This window comes from Desmodus rotundus, chromosome 9 (assembly GCF_022682495.2).
Source record: "Desmodus rotundus isolate HL8 chromosome 9, HLdesRot8A.1, whole genome shotgun sequence".
NCBI lineage: Eukaryota > Metazoa > Chordata > Mammalia > Chiroptera > Phyllostomidae > Desmodus > Desmodus rotundus.
Window position 1 is genome coordinate 90,951,673 of NC_071395.1, and position 19,347 is coordinate 90,971,019.

At 49.0% G+C, this 19,347-nt stretch overlaps 1 protein-coding gene across 1 annotated transcript in view; it reads right to left on the reverse strand.

The window, feature by feature from the left end:
- Positions 1–1,844: 1,844 nt before the first annotated feature.
- ITGB3 (integrin subunit beta 3) overlaps positions 1,845–19,347 on the reverse strand; it is a 49,878-nt gene continuing 32,375 nt past the window's right edge. The window contains exons 11-15 of the mRNA XM_053911739.2: positions 15,922–16,144; positions 14,783–14,883; positions 12,617–12,736; positions 7,872–8,038; positions 1,845–6,285 (exon numbers count right to left, since the gene is read on the reverse strand). Coding sequence (XP_053767714.1) covers positions 6,220–6,285; positions 7,872–8,038; positions 12,617–12,736; positions 14,783–14,883; positions 15,922–16,144 — 677 coding nt within the window. The 3' untranslated portion in view covers positions 1,845–6,219. The remainder of the gene's footprint in view (positions 6,286–7,871; positions 8,039–12,616; positions 12,737–14,782; positions 14,884–15,921; positions 16,145–19,347) is intronic.

Below are 19,347 nucleotides of genomic sequence, written 5' to 3' on the forward strand. Positions count from 1 at the left end.
TCACAAATTCTTTGATGTTTGCCTTAGTTTCCTATTGCTACTGTTAATAAATCACCACAAACTTAGTGACATAAACAAAATTTATTATCTTACATTTCTGGAGGTCAGAAGTCCAAATACGTCTTACAAGGCTATAGTCAGAAAGGCTGCATCCCTTCGGGAGGCTCCAGGGGGAAATCTATTTCTTATCGTTTCCAGCTTCAGAGGCTGCATGCCTTCCTTGACTCAGGGGCACACCCCCCTGACCTGCTTCCATCAGTACACTTGCTACCCTCACTCTGCTACCCTCACTCGATCCTCTTGCCTCCCTCCCATAAGCACTCTGTGATCCCATAGACCCACCCAGATAATCCTTATTATTTACATATCTCAAGATTCTGATCACATCAGCAAAGTCCTGTCTTTATTCCATGCCAGGTAACAGTATTCACTGGTTCTGAGGGCGTGGATATCCTTGGGGGGAGGGGAGGAGACATAGGCAATGATTCAGTTTACCACAATGCCCCTCCTTTCAAGAAGCAGCCTCTAGACCCCTTCCCTTAAATTTGTGCTGGATTTGGTGGGATACTTATGGATATAAAATACAGAGGATGGCAGAAACGATGATGTGACAAAGAACTAAGTCATAGAAAACATTGTGGTTCCCTGCCCCTCTCTCTGGGATTACTTTCTCGGGAAGAACTCAAATGATATGCCATGTGGACACTCAAGGAGGTCCGTGGAAACGTACAAGTGGTAAAGAACTAAGCATATTGCCAACAGCCAGAAGGGAACCAGGGCTTCCTTCCGACAGCCATGCGAGTAAACCACCTAGGAAGAGTACCCTCCAGCCCCTTTGAGCCTTCAGTTGACCGCAGCCCTGGCCAACATCTTGAATATGACCTCACCCTCACGAAAGGCTTGGAGCCAGAGCCACCCAGCTAAGCCACTCCTGAATTCCTGACCACAGAAACTGCAAGATAACATTTGTTGTTGTAAGCTGCTCAATTGTGGGGCGATTTTTTATGTGGCAATAAATAATATTATCCCCTAGGTCACATCTTGCTGGATCCATGATGTCTGCTTAAAGTCTAGCTATTATGTCTACATTCCAGCCTGCAGGAAGGAGGGGGAAAGGCATGTGCCTTTGCTCAGTGGCACTTCCTGGAAGTTCTATGCACTTCTTTCATTTCTATCTCACTGTCTGTGAGATGGCATGGCACACCTAGCTGCAAGAGAGGCTAGGAGACATAGCATTTATTCTGGGCAGCCATGTACTCAACTAAAAATTAGGAGGGGTTTTTTTTTTCATTGTTTACACTATTACAGATGTCCCCATTTTTTCCTCCCTTTGCCCATCTCCACCCAGTCCAAGGAGTTTTAATACCATGTGAGAAGGGGAAAACAGATACGGGGACGCAATCAGCAATCTGTCACAATGGGTGATTATAAGGGTCAGGAAGAGCAAAGTCCAGCATCCATCCATCAACACTTTTTCTTTTCTTAACAAAGTATTTCCATTGACCACTAAATGATATTCACACACCCATCGTTCTGACCTCTCCAGCGCACCAGGCCCATTGTGTGTGAGTCATGGGAAAACCTTACAAAGTTCCTTTCGGGGACACTGATCAAGAATAATCTACAATGGAGGCTTTTTGCCTAAAGGCTCTTAAATATCTTAAGTGTTGCTTTCTAGATACTCACATTCTGTGTGCACTCTTTGGTGTCTTGTCAGAAAATACAAAACTGATAAAAACGTTTCCTCTGTGCATGAGGTTGGAGAGAGATCATGATGACAGCAGCTTCATGGAATGCAATCTTGATTCTCGACCTGTAATTTTCCTTTCACACAGAAACCATTCCTCACGCAGCTTCATTCAGTGGATTTTTAAATTTTTATTTATCAATATGGTTCCCCTGGACCACAAGCCTTTAAAACTGCTTCCTTGTGCGCTTTAGTCAAAATAAACACAAATCAGGAATACACATTTCCAGAAATATACTGTATTACAAAACCAAAGAGAAATTATTTCTCAACAAGTACTGAATGGCTTATTTGACATTTTTTCCTTACATCAGTATGAAAAATGAGTGCACTGAAGTTCTAAGGCAACCTGCTTGCAATTGGTCCCAGTGGTTATTAGTGGCTGTTATTCTAGAATTCAGATGACAGAGGCCAAGAGTTAAGGGGTTACAAGTATAATTTGACATAGAGCTTTTCATTTTGTTTTCACGTAAGGTCTTCGATCTTCATCCAGACATGTAGTCACCAGTTAGCATGATGTAAATGAAACAGTTGGTCTTACAGAATTTCACCATAAAAGGACTCAGTCCAGGTTCACACAATCTCTTTACGGTGTCATGCCCTGTATTGTGTGCCCTGTCTGAGTGAGGGACATAAGACTCGGGGCAATGATGACGTCATGAGTGTTCTCTAAAGTACTTCAGTCCCACACTGCTCGCACTCAATGTATTTTAAATTGCAAAAGGGGAAGTTACATACTCTAAAGTCCTATTCTGGCATCCTATAGGAGGACAATGTTAACAATTAGGATTCAGTCCCACCTCCCATGAATACAGGCTGTCAGAGTATTTTCCTGCCTCAACTTGATACACGCAGGTTTTCTCAGTTGCCTGCCAAGTATCCTGTTAGCTGATTTTTTCTCCTGTGATTCTGATCTATTACTTCTTTTAGTTTTTCATGGGAATTGGTGGCTGTGAGGGAACCCAAGAGCCTCTGATCACTTGACTTGGAAAATGGATTGAAGGTAGATTCCTATTTTGTGAGTAGGTATTTGGTTTTCTTAATCTATCAGCCAAGGTGTGTTCTTAATCGTTGAGTAACTGAGCTGACTTCCTGGGAACTTCTTTCTAGGCCAGAAGGGCAGGTATGTGAATCCTTAAATCAGTGATTCTCAAACCTGAGTGTGCAACAGACTCACCAGCAGGGCCTACTAACACGAAGTGCGGGCCCACCCCCACGGTTTCTGATTCAGCAGGTCTGGGGGAGGCCTGAGGATTTTCATTTCTGACTAGTTCCTGGGTAACACTGATGCTGTGGGTCCTGGGACCACACTTGGAGCCCCACTGCCTTCAATAAAAGTTGGCCGTTTAAGTGGTCCTGTAAATAGTTTGCCATTAAGCCTTTATTGTACCAATTTGTGCTTCTTATAAATAGAACCTAGACTAAATTGACAGTCTGTTCTGTTGAGGCTCCACAAGTTCGTAAAAAATCCCCAATTAGAAAACAAACAAACTCTAACTCTTAGAATAGTAATAACTTACTCATTTTGAAAATGTTGTTAGAGTCTAAAGAAAAGTTGTAGGTTCTGAAGTTAACTTTAGTTGCGGTAATAATCATCATTCTGTTACATTTGGAAACATGCTTGTTCTAAAATAATCATTATTTTCACCCAGAGAAAACAAAAATAACAACACAGGAAGCACTGGGCAGCCTTAGGCCACTTCTTTCTGGAAAACACATTTAATTCACGGTTGCCCAACTCCAACAGAGGAGGGGATTAGGAACGCACTTCAGTCATTTCGACCAGGAATGCTCACTGAGAGGAGCAGCTTGAAATCATGGAGGGCCTAGGAATATATGAATGGTAAAGAACCGACTGCTTATGACAACTTATCAGGAATGTTCAGTGTTTCCCATTACTGTCCGCAGACCCTGAGATTGAACATGAACTATCACCAAAAGAGTGGAGCACAAATAACCTCTGTGCACTGTGTTGTCTGACGCCAAAATGCTATTCAAATGTTCACCCTTCATGCCGCCAAAACTTGCTATTTGCTGTCTCCTGAACAAGCTACACGCTCTCCCCACATAAGGACAAACAGTGCTGGTCTCCAAGGCCTATGAGCCTCATTCCAGAAGCTCACACAAGATTCTTTAATCCATTAGATACATATTCTTTCTCCCCTGATAGAGTTTCTTTATATAAGTCATCTTATCTACAGAAAATGTCCAACTGCTACTCTGATGGACTCTTGCCTCTGGAGCTGAAGGTCATAGTTTGTTTCCAAACTTCCTGGACTCCATATTATCCCTCCCCTCCCCACTGATCCCTCTGCTACTGCTACCACCCCCAACAGTAAAGGGTAATCCCCTGGTGAGACAGGGAGTGGTCATTTGCCCCACTCCTAATTCCAAGGCTCATTCTCAAGGTTAACACCTGGATGGAGAACACACACTTCAGCTACTTCTTATGGGTTCTTCTTCCCTAATGCGTGGATGCAGATGTGTGCAAAGCGAACTAAGAAATAGGAATTCAGTGGAGCTCAAGGGCTACATCAGGAGATGCAACCGCTAACAAAAGTTGGAGAAGGGGCCCTAAGACAGGACAGAATGAGGCTTTTTCATCGAATAAAGTGACATGGAATGGCATCTGTTCTCGCCAAAGCCAGGTCTCTCAGATCTCCCAGCTAAACAAACAAACAAACACTATCAACATCGCACAGAAGCTTCGCTGTGTGCTTGCTGTCACAGTAAGTCCCCAGTACGTTAGAATGCAGACACCTTCTGGACTGGCTGGTCCAAACCCATCATTTTTCAAACTAGAAAACGGAGCCTCAGGGAGAAGACAGTGACTTGCCTTAGTTATGGTTAAAGGCTCCTTAGGTGCAGCACTGAGGCTGGGACTTGGACTTTCTGATCAAAGGACCACAGCTTGTGGGCCCGCCCCTTTTTCTTGAGGTGGGTGGGGTGGGTGTTAATGTAAACACCAATGGAGCAACTGCTATTGCTCTTGCCCATCCCTGCTCCTCAGGGAAGGTCCAGCACGCCCATGTGTCCACTCCCACGGGCTTCCAGGATAAAAAAGTCCTTTCAGATCCAGCAACTGGACAGTGACTCGCTATGAATGATGCCACGTGGGGCTGTCGGTATCCAGCCCAAGTCTCTGGTTTTTTTATACTCTCCTTCCTTGTCATCAAATTAAATTACAAATATAATACAAGTGGGTTTATTTACATGTTCCTTTAGTTTAAGCAAGCCTCATTGTGGTTTCAGGTGCCCCAGTGAGAAAAATAAAATAAAATTGCACTTGTGGCCTCTCAGATTAATGACTGAGTTGAAATGAGGTGGTCCAGCCCTCAGGAGAATAGGCCACACATGCTGATACAACTGGGCCGTCAGCATGTGTGGCCACCGGCACTCAGGCCCAGCAGACTCAGAGACCCATGGGAATGACTCCTTCGCAAGACACCCCAGAGGTAGATAAGTGCACTCAGCCCTGTGGATGGGTGCAGCACATAAAAGCACAGGACAGGGTGTGTGGAGATGCCTTGGACAAGGGGCAGAAGGCCTGAAGGGCGGGCCAGACCTCTGGCTCTAACCATAGCACCCTCCCTGGGAGGAAAAGCTTTGGTCGTGCAAGTCCCGGGATGTAGCGAACGTCTACAGCAGTGAGAATGTGCGAGCAGGAGGTAAGAGGCGGTCTGGTCCCCGGGTGAAATGCTTCTGAACGGACCTCTAGGGTGGAGCTACCAAGGGGCCAAGTTGGAGGGGTTATCATGTTGAACTGGGCGACCCTGGCACATTCCCCCAGGCCATGCATGACCCCTGGGTGGCCCTGCCATCCTCTCTCCCAACAGATCTAAGAATCAGGCAGCTAGGACTCCCCTTCTGAGAGAGCCATGCTGGATTGAGACGACGGCAAAAGGCAGCTCCGATGGTTCAGCTCTCCCCTGATTTCTCCCTCAGCCGCAAGGAGGGGAAAGGGGGCAGAGGCACAGGAAACACAACAAGGCTGCTGCAGCCCCGCAGTTGCTACCACAGCTGCTGAGAGTCAGGCCCAAGAACCGTCAACTCAGGGTGGAGTCAAGGTCCCTTTCTCTGGCATGAGCAGCCTCGGCCCTGCTCTTTCCTTCAGGGAGAACGGCCAGAGAAGGCTGGCTGGCTTCTCAGTGAGGTAATGAAGAGCATCTGCTCAGCTACATCGATCACCCTCAGGTTAAGCAGGGAGAATCCCTGAAGGAGGTGTTCGGAGGGCAAAGGCTGAGGAGCTCCGGGACACGGCCCAAGTTTTAAATGACACCTTCCCGCATACGCAGCACAGTCTCACACTCATGCACCCCGACCCACACTCCCACGCACTGACATTCTCCCCACCCCACCCCACTCCACGTCCCCAACCCCACCCCACAGATCTCGCCCCCTGTAAACATGACAGCAGAGATGCCCACAATCCCGGGACAGTCTGACAGTGGTCTGAGGTCAACTCCTTGTCATTAAGTGCCCCGGTAGGTGATGTTGGTGAAGGTGGATGTGGCTTCTTTATACAGTGGGTTGTTGGCCTGAGGAGAGAACAGAAAAGGGTTGTACAGTGAATCTTCAATTCTACCCTGTCCTCGAGGCTTACATTTGATCTGAGACCTTTGCCCACGACACCCTTCTCTGGGAAACACCAACAATGAACTGCTTGGTGCTTGTTGTATTTGCACGTTCACTCATAAGATGGGAATGGACAGGAAGTAAGAGAGAGAAGGTGGAGTGCCATCCTGCCACTACTTCTAAGGCATTAAATTCATCCCATCCTTTTTAGGGGACCCCAAAACATTTCGGGACTGCTTATAACCGACAGTTTTCTCCCTCTCTCCCACACTCTCTCTGTTGCTCTTCTCCCCTTTTTCCTTTACTGTGACCCTGCTGGGGATGTGGGCAGGGAAGAGAAGAATAGAAGGTGGGGTGTGGAACAGAGGACAGCTTTTGCTCAAACGCTTCTGAAAATGTTCTCGTCACATCCCTCCCAGCACCACCCGCAAACTGTCATGTTATCAGGAGAGAGTAAGATGCTCGCTAGATTTCCCAAATTATTTTCTAATAAAAAGTGACAAATCCCACACGGCCTGGTAGTCCTCAGTGGTAGCTTCAAGCAACACATGCTCTCATGTGCATCAGAGGCTTAGGATTTCTACACCGTCTGAACAGAAACACCTCAGTTCCTTGGGACCCTGGGGTACAAAGGCCCGAGGTCACCGTCAAATGGGAACAAACCTACAGCCTAAACTCGGACAGTCAGGGAGTCAAAGAGCCATTTGGAAGGTCCAGAAAAAAAAAAGTTGAAATGTAGAAAATAAGCCAAAGGAAAATAAGGGTAAAATTAAGTCCATACAAAGTTCTCAAAAAATGCTTGTTTGGATCCAATCAAGATAATCTGCAGGGAGCACCACAGTGGAGTCTGATTTGGAAGTTATCGTCATTTGAGGAAAAAAGAAAAGAGTAGGATGGAATGACACCCTGCTATTATTTCTAAGAGGCTGACCCCAAAAGGGATAACGTAATTCCCTCCCACTTCTCTGTGCTCACTTATTTGCAAGTGGGTATCATAATGTTGCCTATCGCATAGGGTTGTTACAGGGATGAAATAAGTTAATTCATAAAAAGCATTTAGAAGAGTTCCTGGTATGCGGTAACTCCTCAGGAAGTGTTAGCTATTGTTATATTTTCCCTGTTTGTGTTTAACGCGCTAAAGCTCACTGGTATATAATGTATGTTAGTTATATATTCTATGTTCTCCGTGTCGGAGTCTTCAGTTTGTTTGCCCCGTCTCCCCCAGCGGGAGGTTGTTTCCTTCCCAACCCTTCTGTGTTCAGAGTGTGGCGCCCTAGCTGTGCCCAGTTGGCCCTCCCTGGCGCGGCCCACGGTCGGGTGGTTTCCACGCCACCTAAGGACCGCAGGACAGCTAGACGTCTCCCGGTCGGGTGGTTTCCGCGCCACCTAAGGACCGCAGGACAGCTAGACGTCTCCCGACGCCCAGAGCAGAGGCCAGCTGGCCAACGACTGGCGGAACCTGGCCACTGTGAGCATCTGCGGCGTCCGCCTCGGGCTCCAAACCAGTGGCTTAAGAAAACGTCCAGCGCCACACAGCCCAGTCTCCTACCGTGTCCCATTTCGCTCTGGCTCGCTCTTCCTCAAATTTCGCAAACTCCTTCCGATCGTGGATGGTGATGAGGAGCTTCCAGATGAGCAGAGTGGCAAGGCCGATGAGCAGAATGGCCCCCATCACTGAGAGCAGGACCACCAGGATGTCAGGGCCCTTGGGACACTCTGTCAGGAGACAGCAAAGAGCACAGTGGCTGTGGCTGAGGCAGGAATTACTTCAACAGGCTAAAAATAAGAGCTTCCTGACAAAGCAATAATGTACTCTGAAGGAAACAGGACTTATCAAAAATTTTAAAAATCGATTAATTTTTTTTAAAGGAGAGGGGGCAACTTTTAGGACCGCAATAATCTGTCCCAAGTGGCTTAAATCAGGTCGTGAGCCTGTCCCCGTGGGCAGAATCTGGTCTACTTGATGTGGGTTCACAGGACACTTATTAAAAATTCGATTTTATTGGCAACATTGAATAATCAGGAGTCTCCCCTTGAAATTTCAGGTTCTTTTTATTCATTTACTTTTATTTCTCAAATAGTTTATTTATTTTTATAGAGAGGGGAAAGGAGGGAGAAAGAAAGGGAGAGAAACATCGATATGATGTACACGCCCCAACCGGGACCAAACCCACAACCCAGGCGTGTGCCCTGACTGGGAATTGAACTGGTGACCTTTCACTTTGCAGAACAATGTCCAACCAACTAAGTCACACCCGTCAGGGCTCTTCTTTTAAAAAAAAAAAAAAAAATCAAAAGATCTAGAAACAGGGAACCTGTGTTCCTACAGGGCAGCAACTGGCGAGGGCTAGGGAGCAGCTGCCCATTTTAGGTGGGACATGTTGGCCAGAGTCCTCACCACCCCCACTTTTCTCCGCTACACAGCAGCCAAGTGTGGCTTGTCATTGAGCCTGTGCTACTGTGGGCTCTGGAGCCAGACTGCCTGGTTTGAATCCGGGCTCACCACTTACTTAGCTATGTGACCTTTGATAAATTATTTAACCTTCCTGGGTGTCTGTTTCCCGGTTTTACGGTCTTTGAAGTGGAGAAACTAGCAGCACAGACTTTGAACACTCGCTCTGAGGAATAATTAAGGAATGTGAAGAACTCAGAACAGTGCCTGGCACACAGTCAGTGCTCAATAAACATCAGCTACCATGATTATTGGTGTTCTTGTTACACCTGGCTGTTTTCACTAATTTCTTTACCTAGCTCCTGTAGGTATTTGAGTTTGTCCCCTGGTTCAGATGTTTACAACCCTGCACACTGGGGACCCTAATGACCTTTTTAGCATACTCAGACACCAGGCAGCCTGCCAACCAAGACAATATTTTGGGTTCCTTCCCAAAACATTTAGTCATCTAAAATCCTAACCTTATTGAGAGCTGACTTCCTCTTCAACCTCAGTCAACAACCAGCACAGACAGAGGCGAGTCATGCCTCTGAGGGCCAGGATAAGTACGGTCAGCAGGGCTCTGCTTCCCATAGACCGCAGGTGTCTGACGGTGACTTCACTCCAGCAACTTCTCAGGTGTTATGTCATTAAGTGTGTGCAGATATGCCTATTGATGGGTCTGGAGAGGAGGCCACGCCCACCTTCCACACTGTCTCCCACCTTCTTCTCTAAACATACACCCCGTGCTCACCACACACTACCCCAAAACAACCACCACCACAAACCCAGGCTGGCATTTTCCCAAGCCACCAAATTACAAGCTGTCTATAATTAAAGGAGCTCCTGGAGAGAAGCGGTGGGGTTCCAGCGTCTGAGTTCCCAGGAGTGAAGGGCCCCAGTTCTTCTGGGAAAAGCAATTATGAATTCTCGGGAAGACTGAGGTGGGGCGGACCCTCAAATCCCAAAGTGAAGTCTCTTCATTTCTGCATGTCAGTGTGGGCAGCACAAGGAGAGTGCCAGGAGGTCTTTTCGGGGTTGGGGGACCATCTGCCCTGAAAGGGATGGATGGCAGGCTTCCTGCAGACAAGACTGGGGGTCTCTGGAGAGCCCTCCCAGCCACAGAGATGAGGACCCATGGTGGCGTCAGGAAAGACTGGGCAGGGTTAGCAGATTTGACAAACAAAAGTACAGGAAGTCCAATTAAATGTGTTCATAACAATGAGTAACTTTTTGGCTTATGCATGACCAGATAGTGCACGGACACACTGTTTTGTATCAGGCGCTCGTATCCAGCCCAGGGCTAACAGCACGTAGCCAATGCCAAACCCTTCGGCCACGCTTTCTTTACTACCCCGCCGCGGCTCAGCCTTCCAAGAGAGCCTCCGCCAGGGCATGAGTTAGGGAAGAGAATGAAAAGACTCTCCTCCTCTACTCCGGGACCCCAGATGCTACATTCTACTCTGAGCCAGAGCCCCTGAGAATGGTTAGAGGTGGCAATGGGGGTGCGAGGAGAGGCAGAACTTGGGATTCCAGGGCAACAAGACCGGAAATGTGGGTCTGGGTCCCATCCCCTAATGTGGAGGAAGGGGCCTACTGTCAGCAAGCCAGAAAGGTTACCCCCCCCCCCCGGGGTTATTCGTACCACCCCAGGTCACCATCATCTTTGTTCTAGTCTCAGAATAATACCCAGGCCAAGACTTTGGCAAGTGACACAGCAGGAGCGCCGGCGAGGATTATTGTAGCAAAGAGACGAAACAATCTGCAAGATTATACATCCAGAGCTAGGCAGCTAAATTACTTAAAACGGCTGAGTAGAAAAGCAAGAACATACCACCCTTCTGAGGTGAGAAGGGGCAAAGGTATCGATTAAGGTGGGTGAGGAAAAAATCTGTGAAATGTGTTAAAACAGGTGGATGGGAGAGCGCGAGAAAGTCACGTGCAAATAATCCACACCTGCTCCCCACAGATCCAGCCCCAGACTTCCCTCTCACTTCCCCTGTCAGCTTTCCCTTCAGTCACTAAATAAAACTAAGGCAATGCCCTTTCTTTCTTTCTCTTCCTTTTCCCTCATGAAGGCTGAGAGCTCTGGGAAAGGCTGATGGATGGTACCACAGGTAGAGGCACCATGATCTCCCCTACCCATGGTGACAGCCACACCCTGGGTGACATCGATGTAGCAGCCCTTTGCCCACTTTCATCCCTGCCCTTCTCCAAGCAGCCAAAATGTCCTAACAGATATCATGATGTATATAAGCCTGCCTGTCTCCTAGGAAAATCAGTCGTATTAATTCATTCACAAGCCATTTATTAAGTATCTTCTTTGTAGATGACTGAGCCAAGGATGGGGATACAACAATTGATAAGACAGACAGATCCTGCGTTCATGGGGCTGATGATCCACTGAGGGAGGCAGGTGATGGAAGAAGCAATTTAACAGTGTGGTCAAGGCCCTTTAAAGGAAGCAGGGCTGCTATGAGAATCCAACAGCAGCGCCAAACCTCGTCAGCAGAATGAGGCTGGAAGAGGTCTGAGGAAGCTCACTGGGGGAAGTGATGTGTCTAAAGCATTATCACTGCAACACATTGGGGAACAGCCCAATCACTAAGAGAAGTAATAAAGAACACAAGGGCAAAGTTTTGTGGAAACAAATCACAGCTCGGGACTCTGGATTTTTCTTTAACGAGGAAATACAAAACAGTTTCATAACCACTGCTGTAAAGCAGGGGCCGGCAAACTGGGCCACGAGCCAAGTGTTGCTTGCCACCTGTCTGTCATATACAGCAGACTCCTCATTTACCTGTGGCCCATGGCCGCTTTCCTGCAACGCTGGCAGAGTTGGGCAGTTGCAGCACGGAGACCATCTGGCTCACACAGCCAGAAATATCTAACATCTGACCCTTTACAGAAAAAGTCTGCTGGCCTCTGGTCTGAAGAATGAGATGAAGGACTCTCTACAGCTGTAAAGAATGTCAAGTGACCAGCTGACTTAGCCTCTGCTTTTGGAGATTGTTCCTTCACTCCCTTAAGTTCTTGTCCTCCCCGCCCCCCCAACCATACCGTGGCCCTTATCTCTCTGCAGTGTCATTATTGATTTACATGCCTGTGGTCCCCAAGTCTGTGAGGGCCACCTCTGCCTTCTTTACTGTTATATTCCCAGCACCTGGCCCAGTGCCTGATATAGAATAAGTACTCAAAACTATTTTCTAGTGATTCCTGTCTTAATCTGCTATTTTAGGGAAAGGAAGGAGACAAGGGGTAAGGACAAGCAAGCAAACCTATTGCATTGGATGGTGGCAAACCTGTGGTTGGTGTATGATGATGGGAGCTGCCCCCGCATCCAGAGGGCCTGGAGGGCAAGCTCTGGATTCTCAGTGCCGAGGGCGGGCCTGGCTTGGCCACTGAAACCCTTTATCACGTCTGGTGGTTAACCTGGTAGGGTCAACACCTCCAACCATGAGGCCTTCCTCTGCAGCTGCAAGCAGGTCACTCTTGGCAACCACTGAACTTATAGGAGAGCAGATGCCTTGTGCTGAAAAGTCCTAGAATTTAAATTCTTTACTTCTTAACATTATCACCTGAAAAACTGCCATGATATATTTTGTCCCTTCATGGGATCCATATTTACCTTCTTCCTCTCCTTTCCCATCTTATTTTTCTATCTCCTCAATTAGTAGATCACTTCCTTGCTAATATTTGTATTTATATACCCCCCATGCCCAGATGACAGGCCCTAACTTACCACTTGTAAGGTCAGGCTGAACCTGGCTGTTCCATGTAAGAGGCGTGATGGGTGGAACAACTGCCTAACATGGCTCTCCCTCTCCCGGGGGCAGGGCCGGGGGCCCTCAGGGGCCACTCACCTGGCTCTTCTACCACATACAGGATGGACTTTCCACTGGAGTCTTCAAAGTACTGGAATCTGATGACACAGTCATCCTCGTTCTTGTAGGTACAATTCACTGCATCCTTGCCAGTGTCCTCTGGGAGAGAGGGAAAGATGGGAGAATGAAAAAATGGGTGAATTCCTGAAAACAACAGGTTAATTCCTAGAAAATGGGTCACTCCCAAACCCCACTTATCGAATTTCTGCAAAAGTATGCAACTTTATGCTTACATAGGAACCCTTACACTTGACATTAGGCAAGATGTCTAGATTTGAGGTGGCTGTCGTGGCTAGCAATTGCCTCCAAATGACCATGACTGGTGTACTTCGTCCCCCACAGGCCCATTTTGGTTCTTATTCCTTCCTCCGGAAGGGACGTGATGTAACAGTATTACACAATCTGATTCAAAGTCGGACTCTACCACCTACCAGCTGTGTGATCTTGGGACATCACTTGACCCCATGAGTCCCTCTTTCTTCGCCTATGGAAGGAAAATGACGCCCTCACCTCACAGGGCTGGTTGAGAATGAAGTGACATACAGTGAACAGTGGGTGCTTCCTTCCCTCGCTTTCCTTCTCTGCTGGCTCAGTGATTCTCAGTAGTTTGTACACTCAGCTCTTTGCATCCCTCCACTTCTGCTTCTGTCCCTGAGTTGCTCTTCAGAGCCACCCTCTCTCCCATTGTGTTCTGTTGGCTTCATGCCTCCTCATGCTGAAGCCTGTGATTCTGACAGTGAAACTGTCCCCTACACTGGTGACGCTGGCAGGTAAGCTGACACACACTGAGACTGAGCAAGTGTGAGGAGGCCGCACGGCGCAGGACGGAGCAGGGTCAGCGCGAGTCTCACAGCACAGCCTGCACACTCTGCCTCGCTGAGTCTTGCGTTTAGCGAACCAGCGGTGTTCCAGCACCAAGGAAAGAGTAAGAATTTCAGGGTTTAATTCTAATCCTACCTCACCACTAATTTGCTTGGCCAAGCTATTTAACTTCCCTGAGATTCAATGTCCTCATCCTCAAAATGAAGATGATAGTGGTACTATAGTTCTACTTCAGTGGGCTGTCAGGAGAAGAGTGAGATAAAGTGCAGGAAAAGATACTTTTATAATTTCTACAAGATACAACATTCCACACAAAAAAGCATTTATTTTTATGATTATCATGGCAGGGTGGGGTGTAGAAATACTTACCCACTAACCTGGAATACCCATCTGGTCCAATAAAAACATCTCACCTCTGAGCAGCCTCTCCTCCCTGAACTAATCAGAGCAAGCACAGTCCCCTCCAGAGGAAAAATTGTTGCTTCAGACTCAATCCCCAAATCTCTACCCTCACCCCAGCCCCACCTCTGATATTGGGCAAAGGGTCCAGGGAGCTGACTCTTCTCCATAACATGCCCACCAGAAGCTGACTGACTGGTGGGGTGTTTCTGTAGCTCTTACTGAGAACGTGTTTCCTGCCTTCATGGGAGAAGGCTATCTCCCTGGCACTGCCCAGTGCCAGCCTGGCCCAGATAGCCACATCAGGTGTGCTGACAGCAGCAGAGATCATCTCCTTCACGTCAAGTTGAAGAACAAACCAGAATAAACGCAGGCAAGCATTTTGCTCCCCACTGTATTTCTCTCTTTCTTATTTCACGAGAGGCTACCAAGAGCCAAAAAGGCTTCAGGATAATGACTTTGGCTACAGTTCCATCAGGGTGAAGGCTCCGCTCCAAACCAGCAAAGCTGAATGCCTGGGTGTTCTTGGTAAACTCTTCCTAGCCTACTAAGCTAAGACTGTCATGGGTAAGTACTTTCTCACTCTGTGCCTCAGTTTCTTCACCTGTAAAATGGGGTGCATTCTCTTCCCTTCCTTGAGGAATATTTAGTTAGGACTTATACCCACTTTGGAAGTTATTGACAGGATCGTGCTGAGTCTGTGGGCTTCAGGAAGCAGAAAGGCGAGGGTCTGCTGAACAGACCAGTAGAAGTGCAGGGAGATCTCAGGGAAGTCAGCTGTTACTAAGTGTCTACTGAGCATCAGAACTGCACCGCATGCCTCTGAGGTCAGAATTTTACAGATGAGAGTTGGATAGTTTCTTGCATTAAATCAGAACAACTTAGAACCCAGGTGTGTGCAACATGAAGCCCTGCTGAACTTACTAAGCTCCTTCACAGACTCGATCTCATCTCGACAGTAACGGCTGCAGGTGTCTTCCTCGAACAGGATTCCTCGCTCAAACTTCTTACACTCCACACACTCCCTAAGGAAAGAGGACACAGGGCTTAAGGCGAGGGAGGAGCAACCCCAAGACTGCTTCAGTCTGACTCTGACCTCCAAACACCTGGGAAGCACCTCCATCTCAGGAGACAAACATCTGTCAGACATCCCTGGGGCCTAGACAGTCGGGTCTGGAGCTCAGGGCCCCGCAGGCAGACGCCTCCGGGTACCGTCATGCAATTTCCCCACCCAGGCCTGTGACAGGAGGGTGAACCCTCTGCCACTTCTGGAAGCCTTAAAGTCAGAACCAGTCACATAATTAGGGACCCAGTGCAAAATGAAAACATATGGTCCCTTGTTCAAAAATTACTAATAATTTCAAGACAGTGACAGCACAGCATTAAACAAACTTGGGGGGAGGGTGTCTTCTAAGCAGAAGGCCCTGTACAGATGCTATTACTCTCACCCTCTTGAAGTGGAAGGAGAGCTCTGGCCAGTGTGGCTCAGTTGGTTGGGTGTCCTCCCGCAAACCAAATGGTTGCAGGTTCAATTCCCGACAAGGGCACATGCCTAGGTTGCAAGTTCGGTCCCCAGTTGGCGTGCATGTAAAGGCAACAAATCGATGTTGCTCCCTCCCTTCCCCTCTCTCTAAAATCAATAAGCATGCCCTGAGGGACTTGGGCCGCTAGAAGCTTCCTCTGACCCCCAAACTGTCACATGGTGCCTTTCATAACTCCAGCCCCACCTCTCCCACAGACTCAGAACATCAGAATGTTCCCTGGAAGGTTTAGCCTCCCTCCTAACTCAGGGATCCAGGATGCCACCCTAGAAGAGGGGCTTCTCCAACTGGAGTCTGGCTGGTACTGGTTTGGCTCCTTCACGGTTGGCACCACCTCCAGCTTTGCCCAAAGTTTTCAGGGAAAGAGGAAAGCTGGCCATGGGGCTGCAGTAGACCCCTCCCCCCAAAGCTCTGAAACCTGTATGAAACCTGAGAGTTGGGGATTCTAGTCTAAGGGACCCTCTCTACTCCACCCCCAATCTGGCACCCAACTCTCTTGAACTCACTTCCTTGCCCACTCACTTCTTAAAGGTGCAGGCATCAGGGCAGGTGGGACACTTCTCACAGGTGTTCCCGTAGGAGCCCGGCTGGATGCAGACGCAGCTGCCGCATTCACACTTGCCCCGGCCGCTGCACAGCAGCCCGTTACTGGACATGCAGGTGTCGGTGCGCGTGGTGCAGTTACAGTAGTAGCCAGTCCAGTCTGAGTCACACAGGCAGTCCCCACAGCTGCACTGGCCATGGCCTGAAAACACACAGCCCACGGGGGCGGAGCAGCTGATGAAGGTCCCAGAGTCCAAGATGGCAGCCCCAGCTGCTTTCCAGCAGCCTCTCATCGCCCGCCACAGGTTGGCACACGAGCCACCACACTGCACTGCGCACCGTCCTCACGCTTCTGTTCATGCTGCTCCCCTGCCCAGAGGCCTTTTCCTCCCGTGACCACGACCGAACTCCTCTCACCCTTTAAGGCTCAACTCAGATGTTCCTTGCTCTCTGTGCCTTTTTTCTGATCTCCCTGGGCCAGATCAACGGGGGCTCACGTGTTCTGCCGGCACTTACAGATCCCCCCATTTCAACCCTTATGTTCAACCCCTTTGCTTGCCTACCTGTTTCTCTTTCTGGGTTGTGAGCTCTTTGATGGGACAGCACATATGATGTTAACTTTGAATTTTTTCAAGCATGGTTTACATTAAATATTATTCTGTACTAGTTTCAGTTGCACAGCATGGTGGTTAGACAATTACAGACTTCACAAAGCTCCCCCTGATATTTCCAGTACCCAGCTGGCACAAAATATTAATTTTTGCACCAGTAATGATTAGCATAACATCTGATACAGAATAGGCTTGCAATTAACGTTTATTTACCCATTCAGTCTACAAATATTTATTGAGCTCACACCACATGCTGGGCCCTGGAGGTTCAGCCGTGAACAATGCAGGCAGGGTCCCTTCTCTCGTGGAGGCTACATCCTAGTTAAATTCCTAGAAACACACACACACTCACACACATTCACCAAAATGTGCCCTGTGTTGCATTATCTTTGATTGCAAAGAGTCATCGGCCCTAGTAGAAAAGACCTACTCCCTTTACTACACACATGTAGGAGCCGGAGAGAGACCGGGGTGGGGCTTCTACTACTTAAATGCAGGCAGTAACTCTCAGTGCTATTTCCCCTAATATTCACTTAACGAGGCTTTAAAACTTGGCTCCTAAACCTTGCATGAAGGTGACTCATTCCCCAGGAGTCTGAATCAGGAACAGGTGGATGAATAATAAAAATCTGAGTGTTAATCAGAGGAAAGGCAGGGAGCGAGGCAGAAGTACCTGAACTGGTCTGCAAACCATGCACTGTGTGAGCAGGTGGGCTGCACGATGCTGGAGGAGAGGGTGTACACGGCCAGGCTCAAAGAGCAACCGAGCTGGCACCTCCCGCTCCCCAGTGGGTTTGACTAGTGTCTCTTGGCCACTATGAGTACCTCTGCTAGTGACTCCAGCACCATCCTCTAGTAACCACCCTGGCAGTCAAGACTCAGACACACCTGCACTGCCTTGGAAAGACATGTCTGTTTCCCAGGAAGGATGGGAAACAAGACCTCATCTGCCACAGCTGCCCAATATACATGCAGAGTAGAAACACTGGGCTGGCAGAGGGTGGAGAAAGAAGAAAGACTGCATTTTGAGGTTGGGTTCCCTAGAAGCACAGCTTGTGGTGAGGATTGTTGTTTAAGTGACTTAGTGGGAGGGAGGGAAGGAGGGAGGCAGACAGGGCAGGAGTCAAAGGCTGGCAGGAATGTGGTCTCAGCTGGAGACTCCCTTCAGCCTGATCCCACTGAGGGCTCCCAGCTCTGGAGCAGGAATGGCACCGCAGAGTGGGCCCCTCCTTCTTTTTTTTTTTTTTTTTAATCCTCACCTGAGGACACCAGAGGACATGCTTATTGATTTTACAGACAGGGGAAAGGAGAGAGGGAGAGAAACATCGATCAGTTGCCTCTCATACTACTGCCCGACCAGGGACTGGACCTGCAACCCAGGCACGTGCCCTGACCAGGGATCGAACCCAGCCTTCCAGTTTAAGGGACAACACTCCAACCAGCTGAGCCACCACACTGGCCAGGATGCCGGCCTCACCTTTAAGGCGAAGGACCTGGCCTTGGGTAACCCCTTACCCATCAATCATTGGCCAAGGTCTGAGGGCAAGACAGCTCCAGTGAGTGGAGGTAATCCCCCAGAGAAAGCACAGCTGTGAGCTATTACAAGCAGCCCTAACAGCAGCTGGGGAAGGGATGTGCCAGCCAGCAAAGTGGAGCCCCACAGCGTCCACTACACCCAGCTTTCCGCCATGGCTTCCGGACAGGGAAAGGCGGACACCCCGGAGGCCTGGCAGCACTCAGAGGCCTCAGCCTCCTCAGAAACCCTTGCCCCATAGTGTTTCTTTTGTGAAGCTAAACAAAGTCATCTTTGAGGAGACGGCCTGCCAGGCCAGCCAGGGGGTGAGGATGGAAGTGGAAGTAGCAGGCCAGAGCCAGCGGGCTGACCCGAAGCCCTGGCAGGGTCAACCCTTAAAAGGAAGCCCCAGTGTAGTAATGTCACGGGACTGGCACCCCTCCAGCAACAGGGTGGCTGAGCCTGGGTTCATAGGAAAGTCAGAGGAGGGGGGTGTAAGTGCAGAGGAAGTGTAAGAAAGGGAAAGAAAGGGGGGAAGAAGGTGACAAGGGAGGGGTGGGGAAGGGGGACAGGACAGGAGGGGCCTACCATGCAGGTCAGAGAAAATGCAATTGCTCTTTCTATATAACTTGACCTTCCGAGCTGAGGCATCACTCCGCTATCCCTCTGCTCCTCTCCTTCGGGAGCCAGCCCTTCCTTTGACATCCTGCCTCCGCCATGAAGCCACCCAGGCCTCCCTGTCCGCAGTAGGTCTCTCTCTGGTGGACTCCTGTAACACTCCCCGAGGACTCCTCTCTCCTGGGGTCTGGCAGATTGTGCCTCATGCTGCAAGTTACCCTTAGGTAAGTTAATGAAGGGCAAAACTGTCTTATTCATGCCTCTCTAGGCCACACACTATAGCACACGGCACAGAACCTGGCTCACGGGGAGCCTGATCGATCTACGTTCATGGATGTGGCAGGTGGAAGAGTCTCTTGAGGACTCGGATGCACCCCCTGTGTTTGAAGCAGGGGGGCTGATCACACGCAGCCATGAAGACCATGCATGCCTCCATCGAGGAGAGGGTTGGTCAGGGGCTAGAAAAATGGCCAAGGCAAAGCCCTCCTGCCTCCTGAGCCCCTGCTTGCGACAACAACAGGTCACAGGTCAGCAGCTCTGGGGAAGAACAATGGCGAACTGGGCTATAAGCCCTGAGAGGTCAGCCATCATGCATAACCCCTGCTCACCCATATGGACTGAGTGCCTGGCACAGGGCAGGTGCTCAGTGATTGTGTGTCCCTG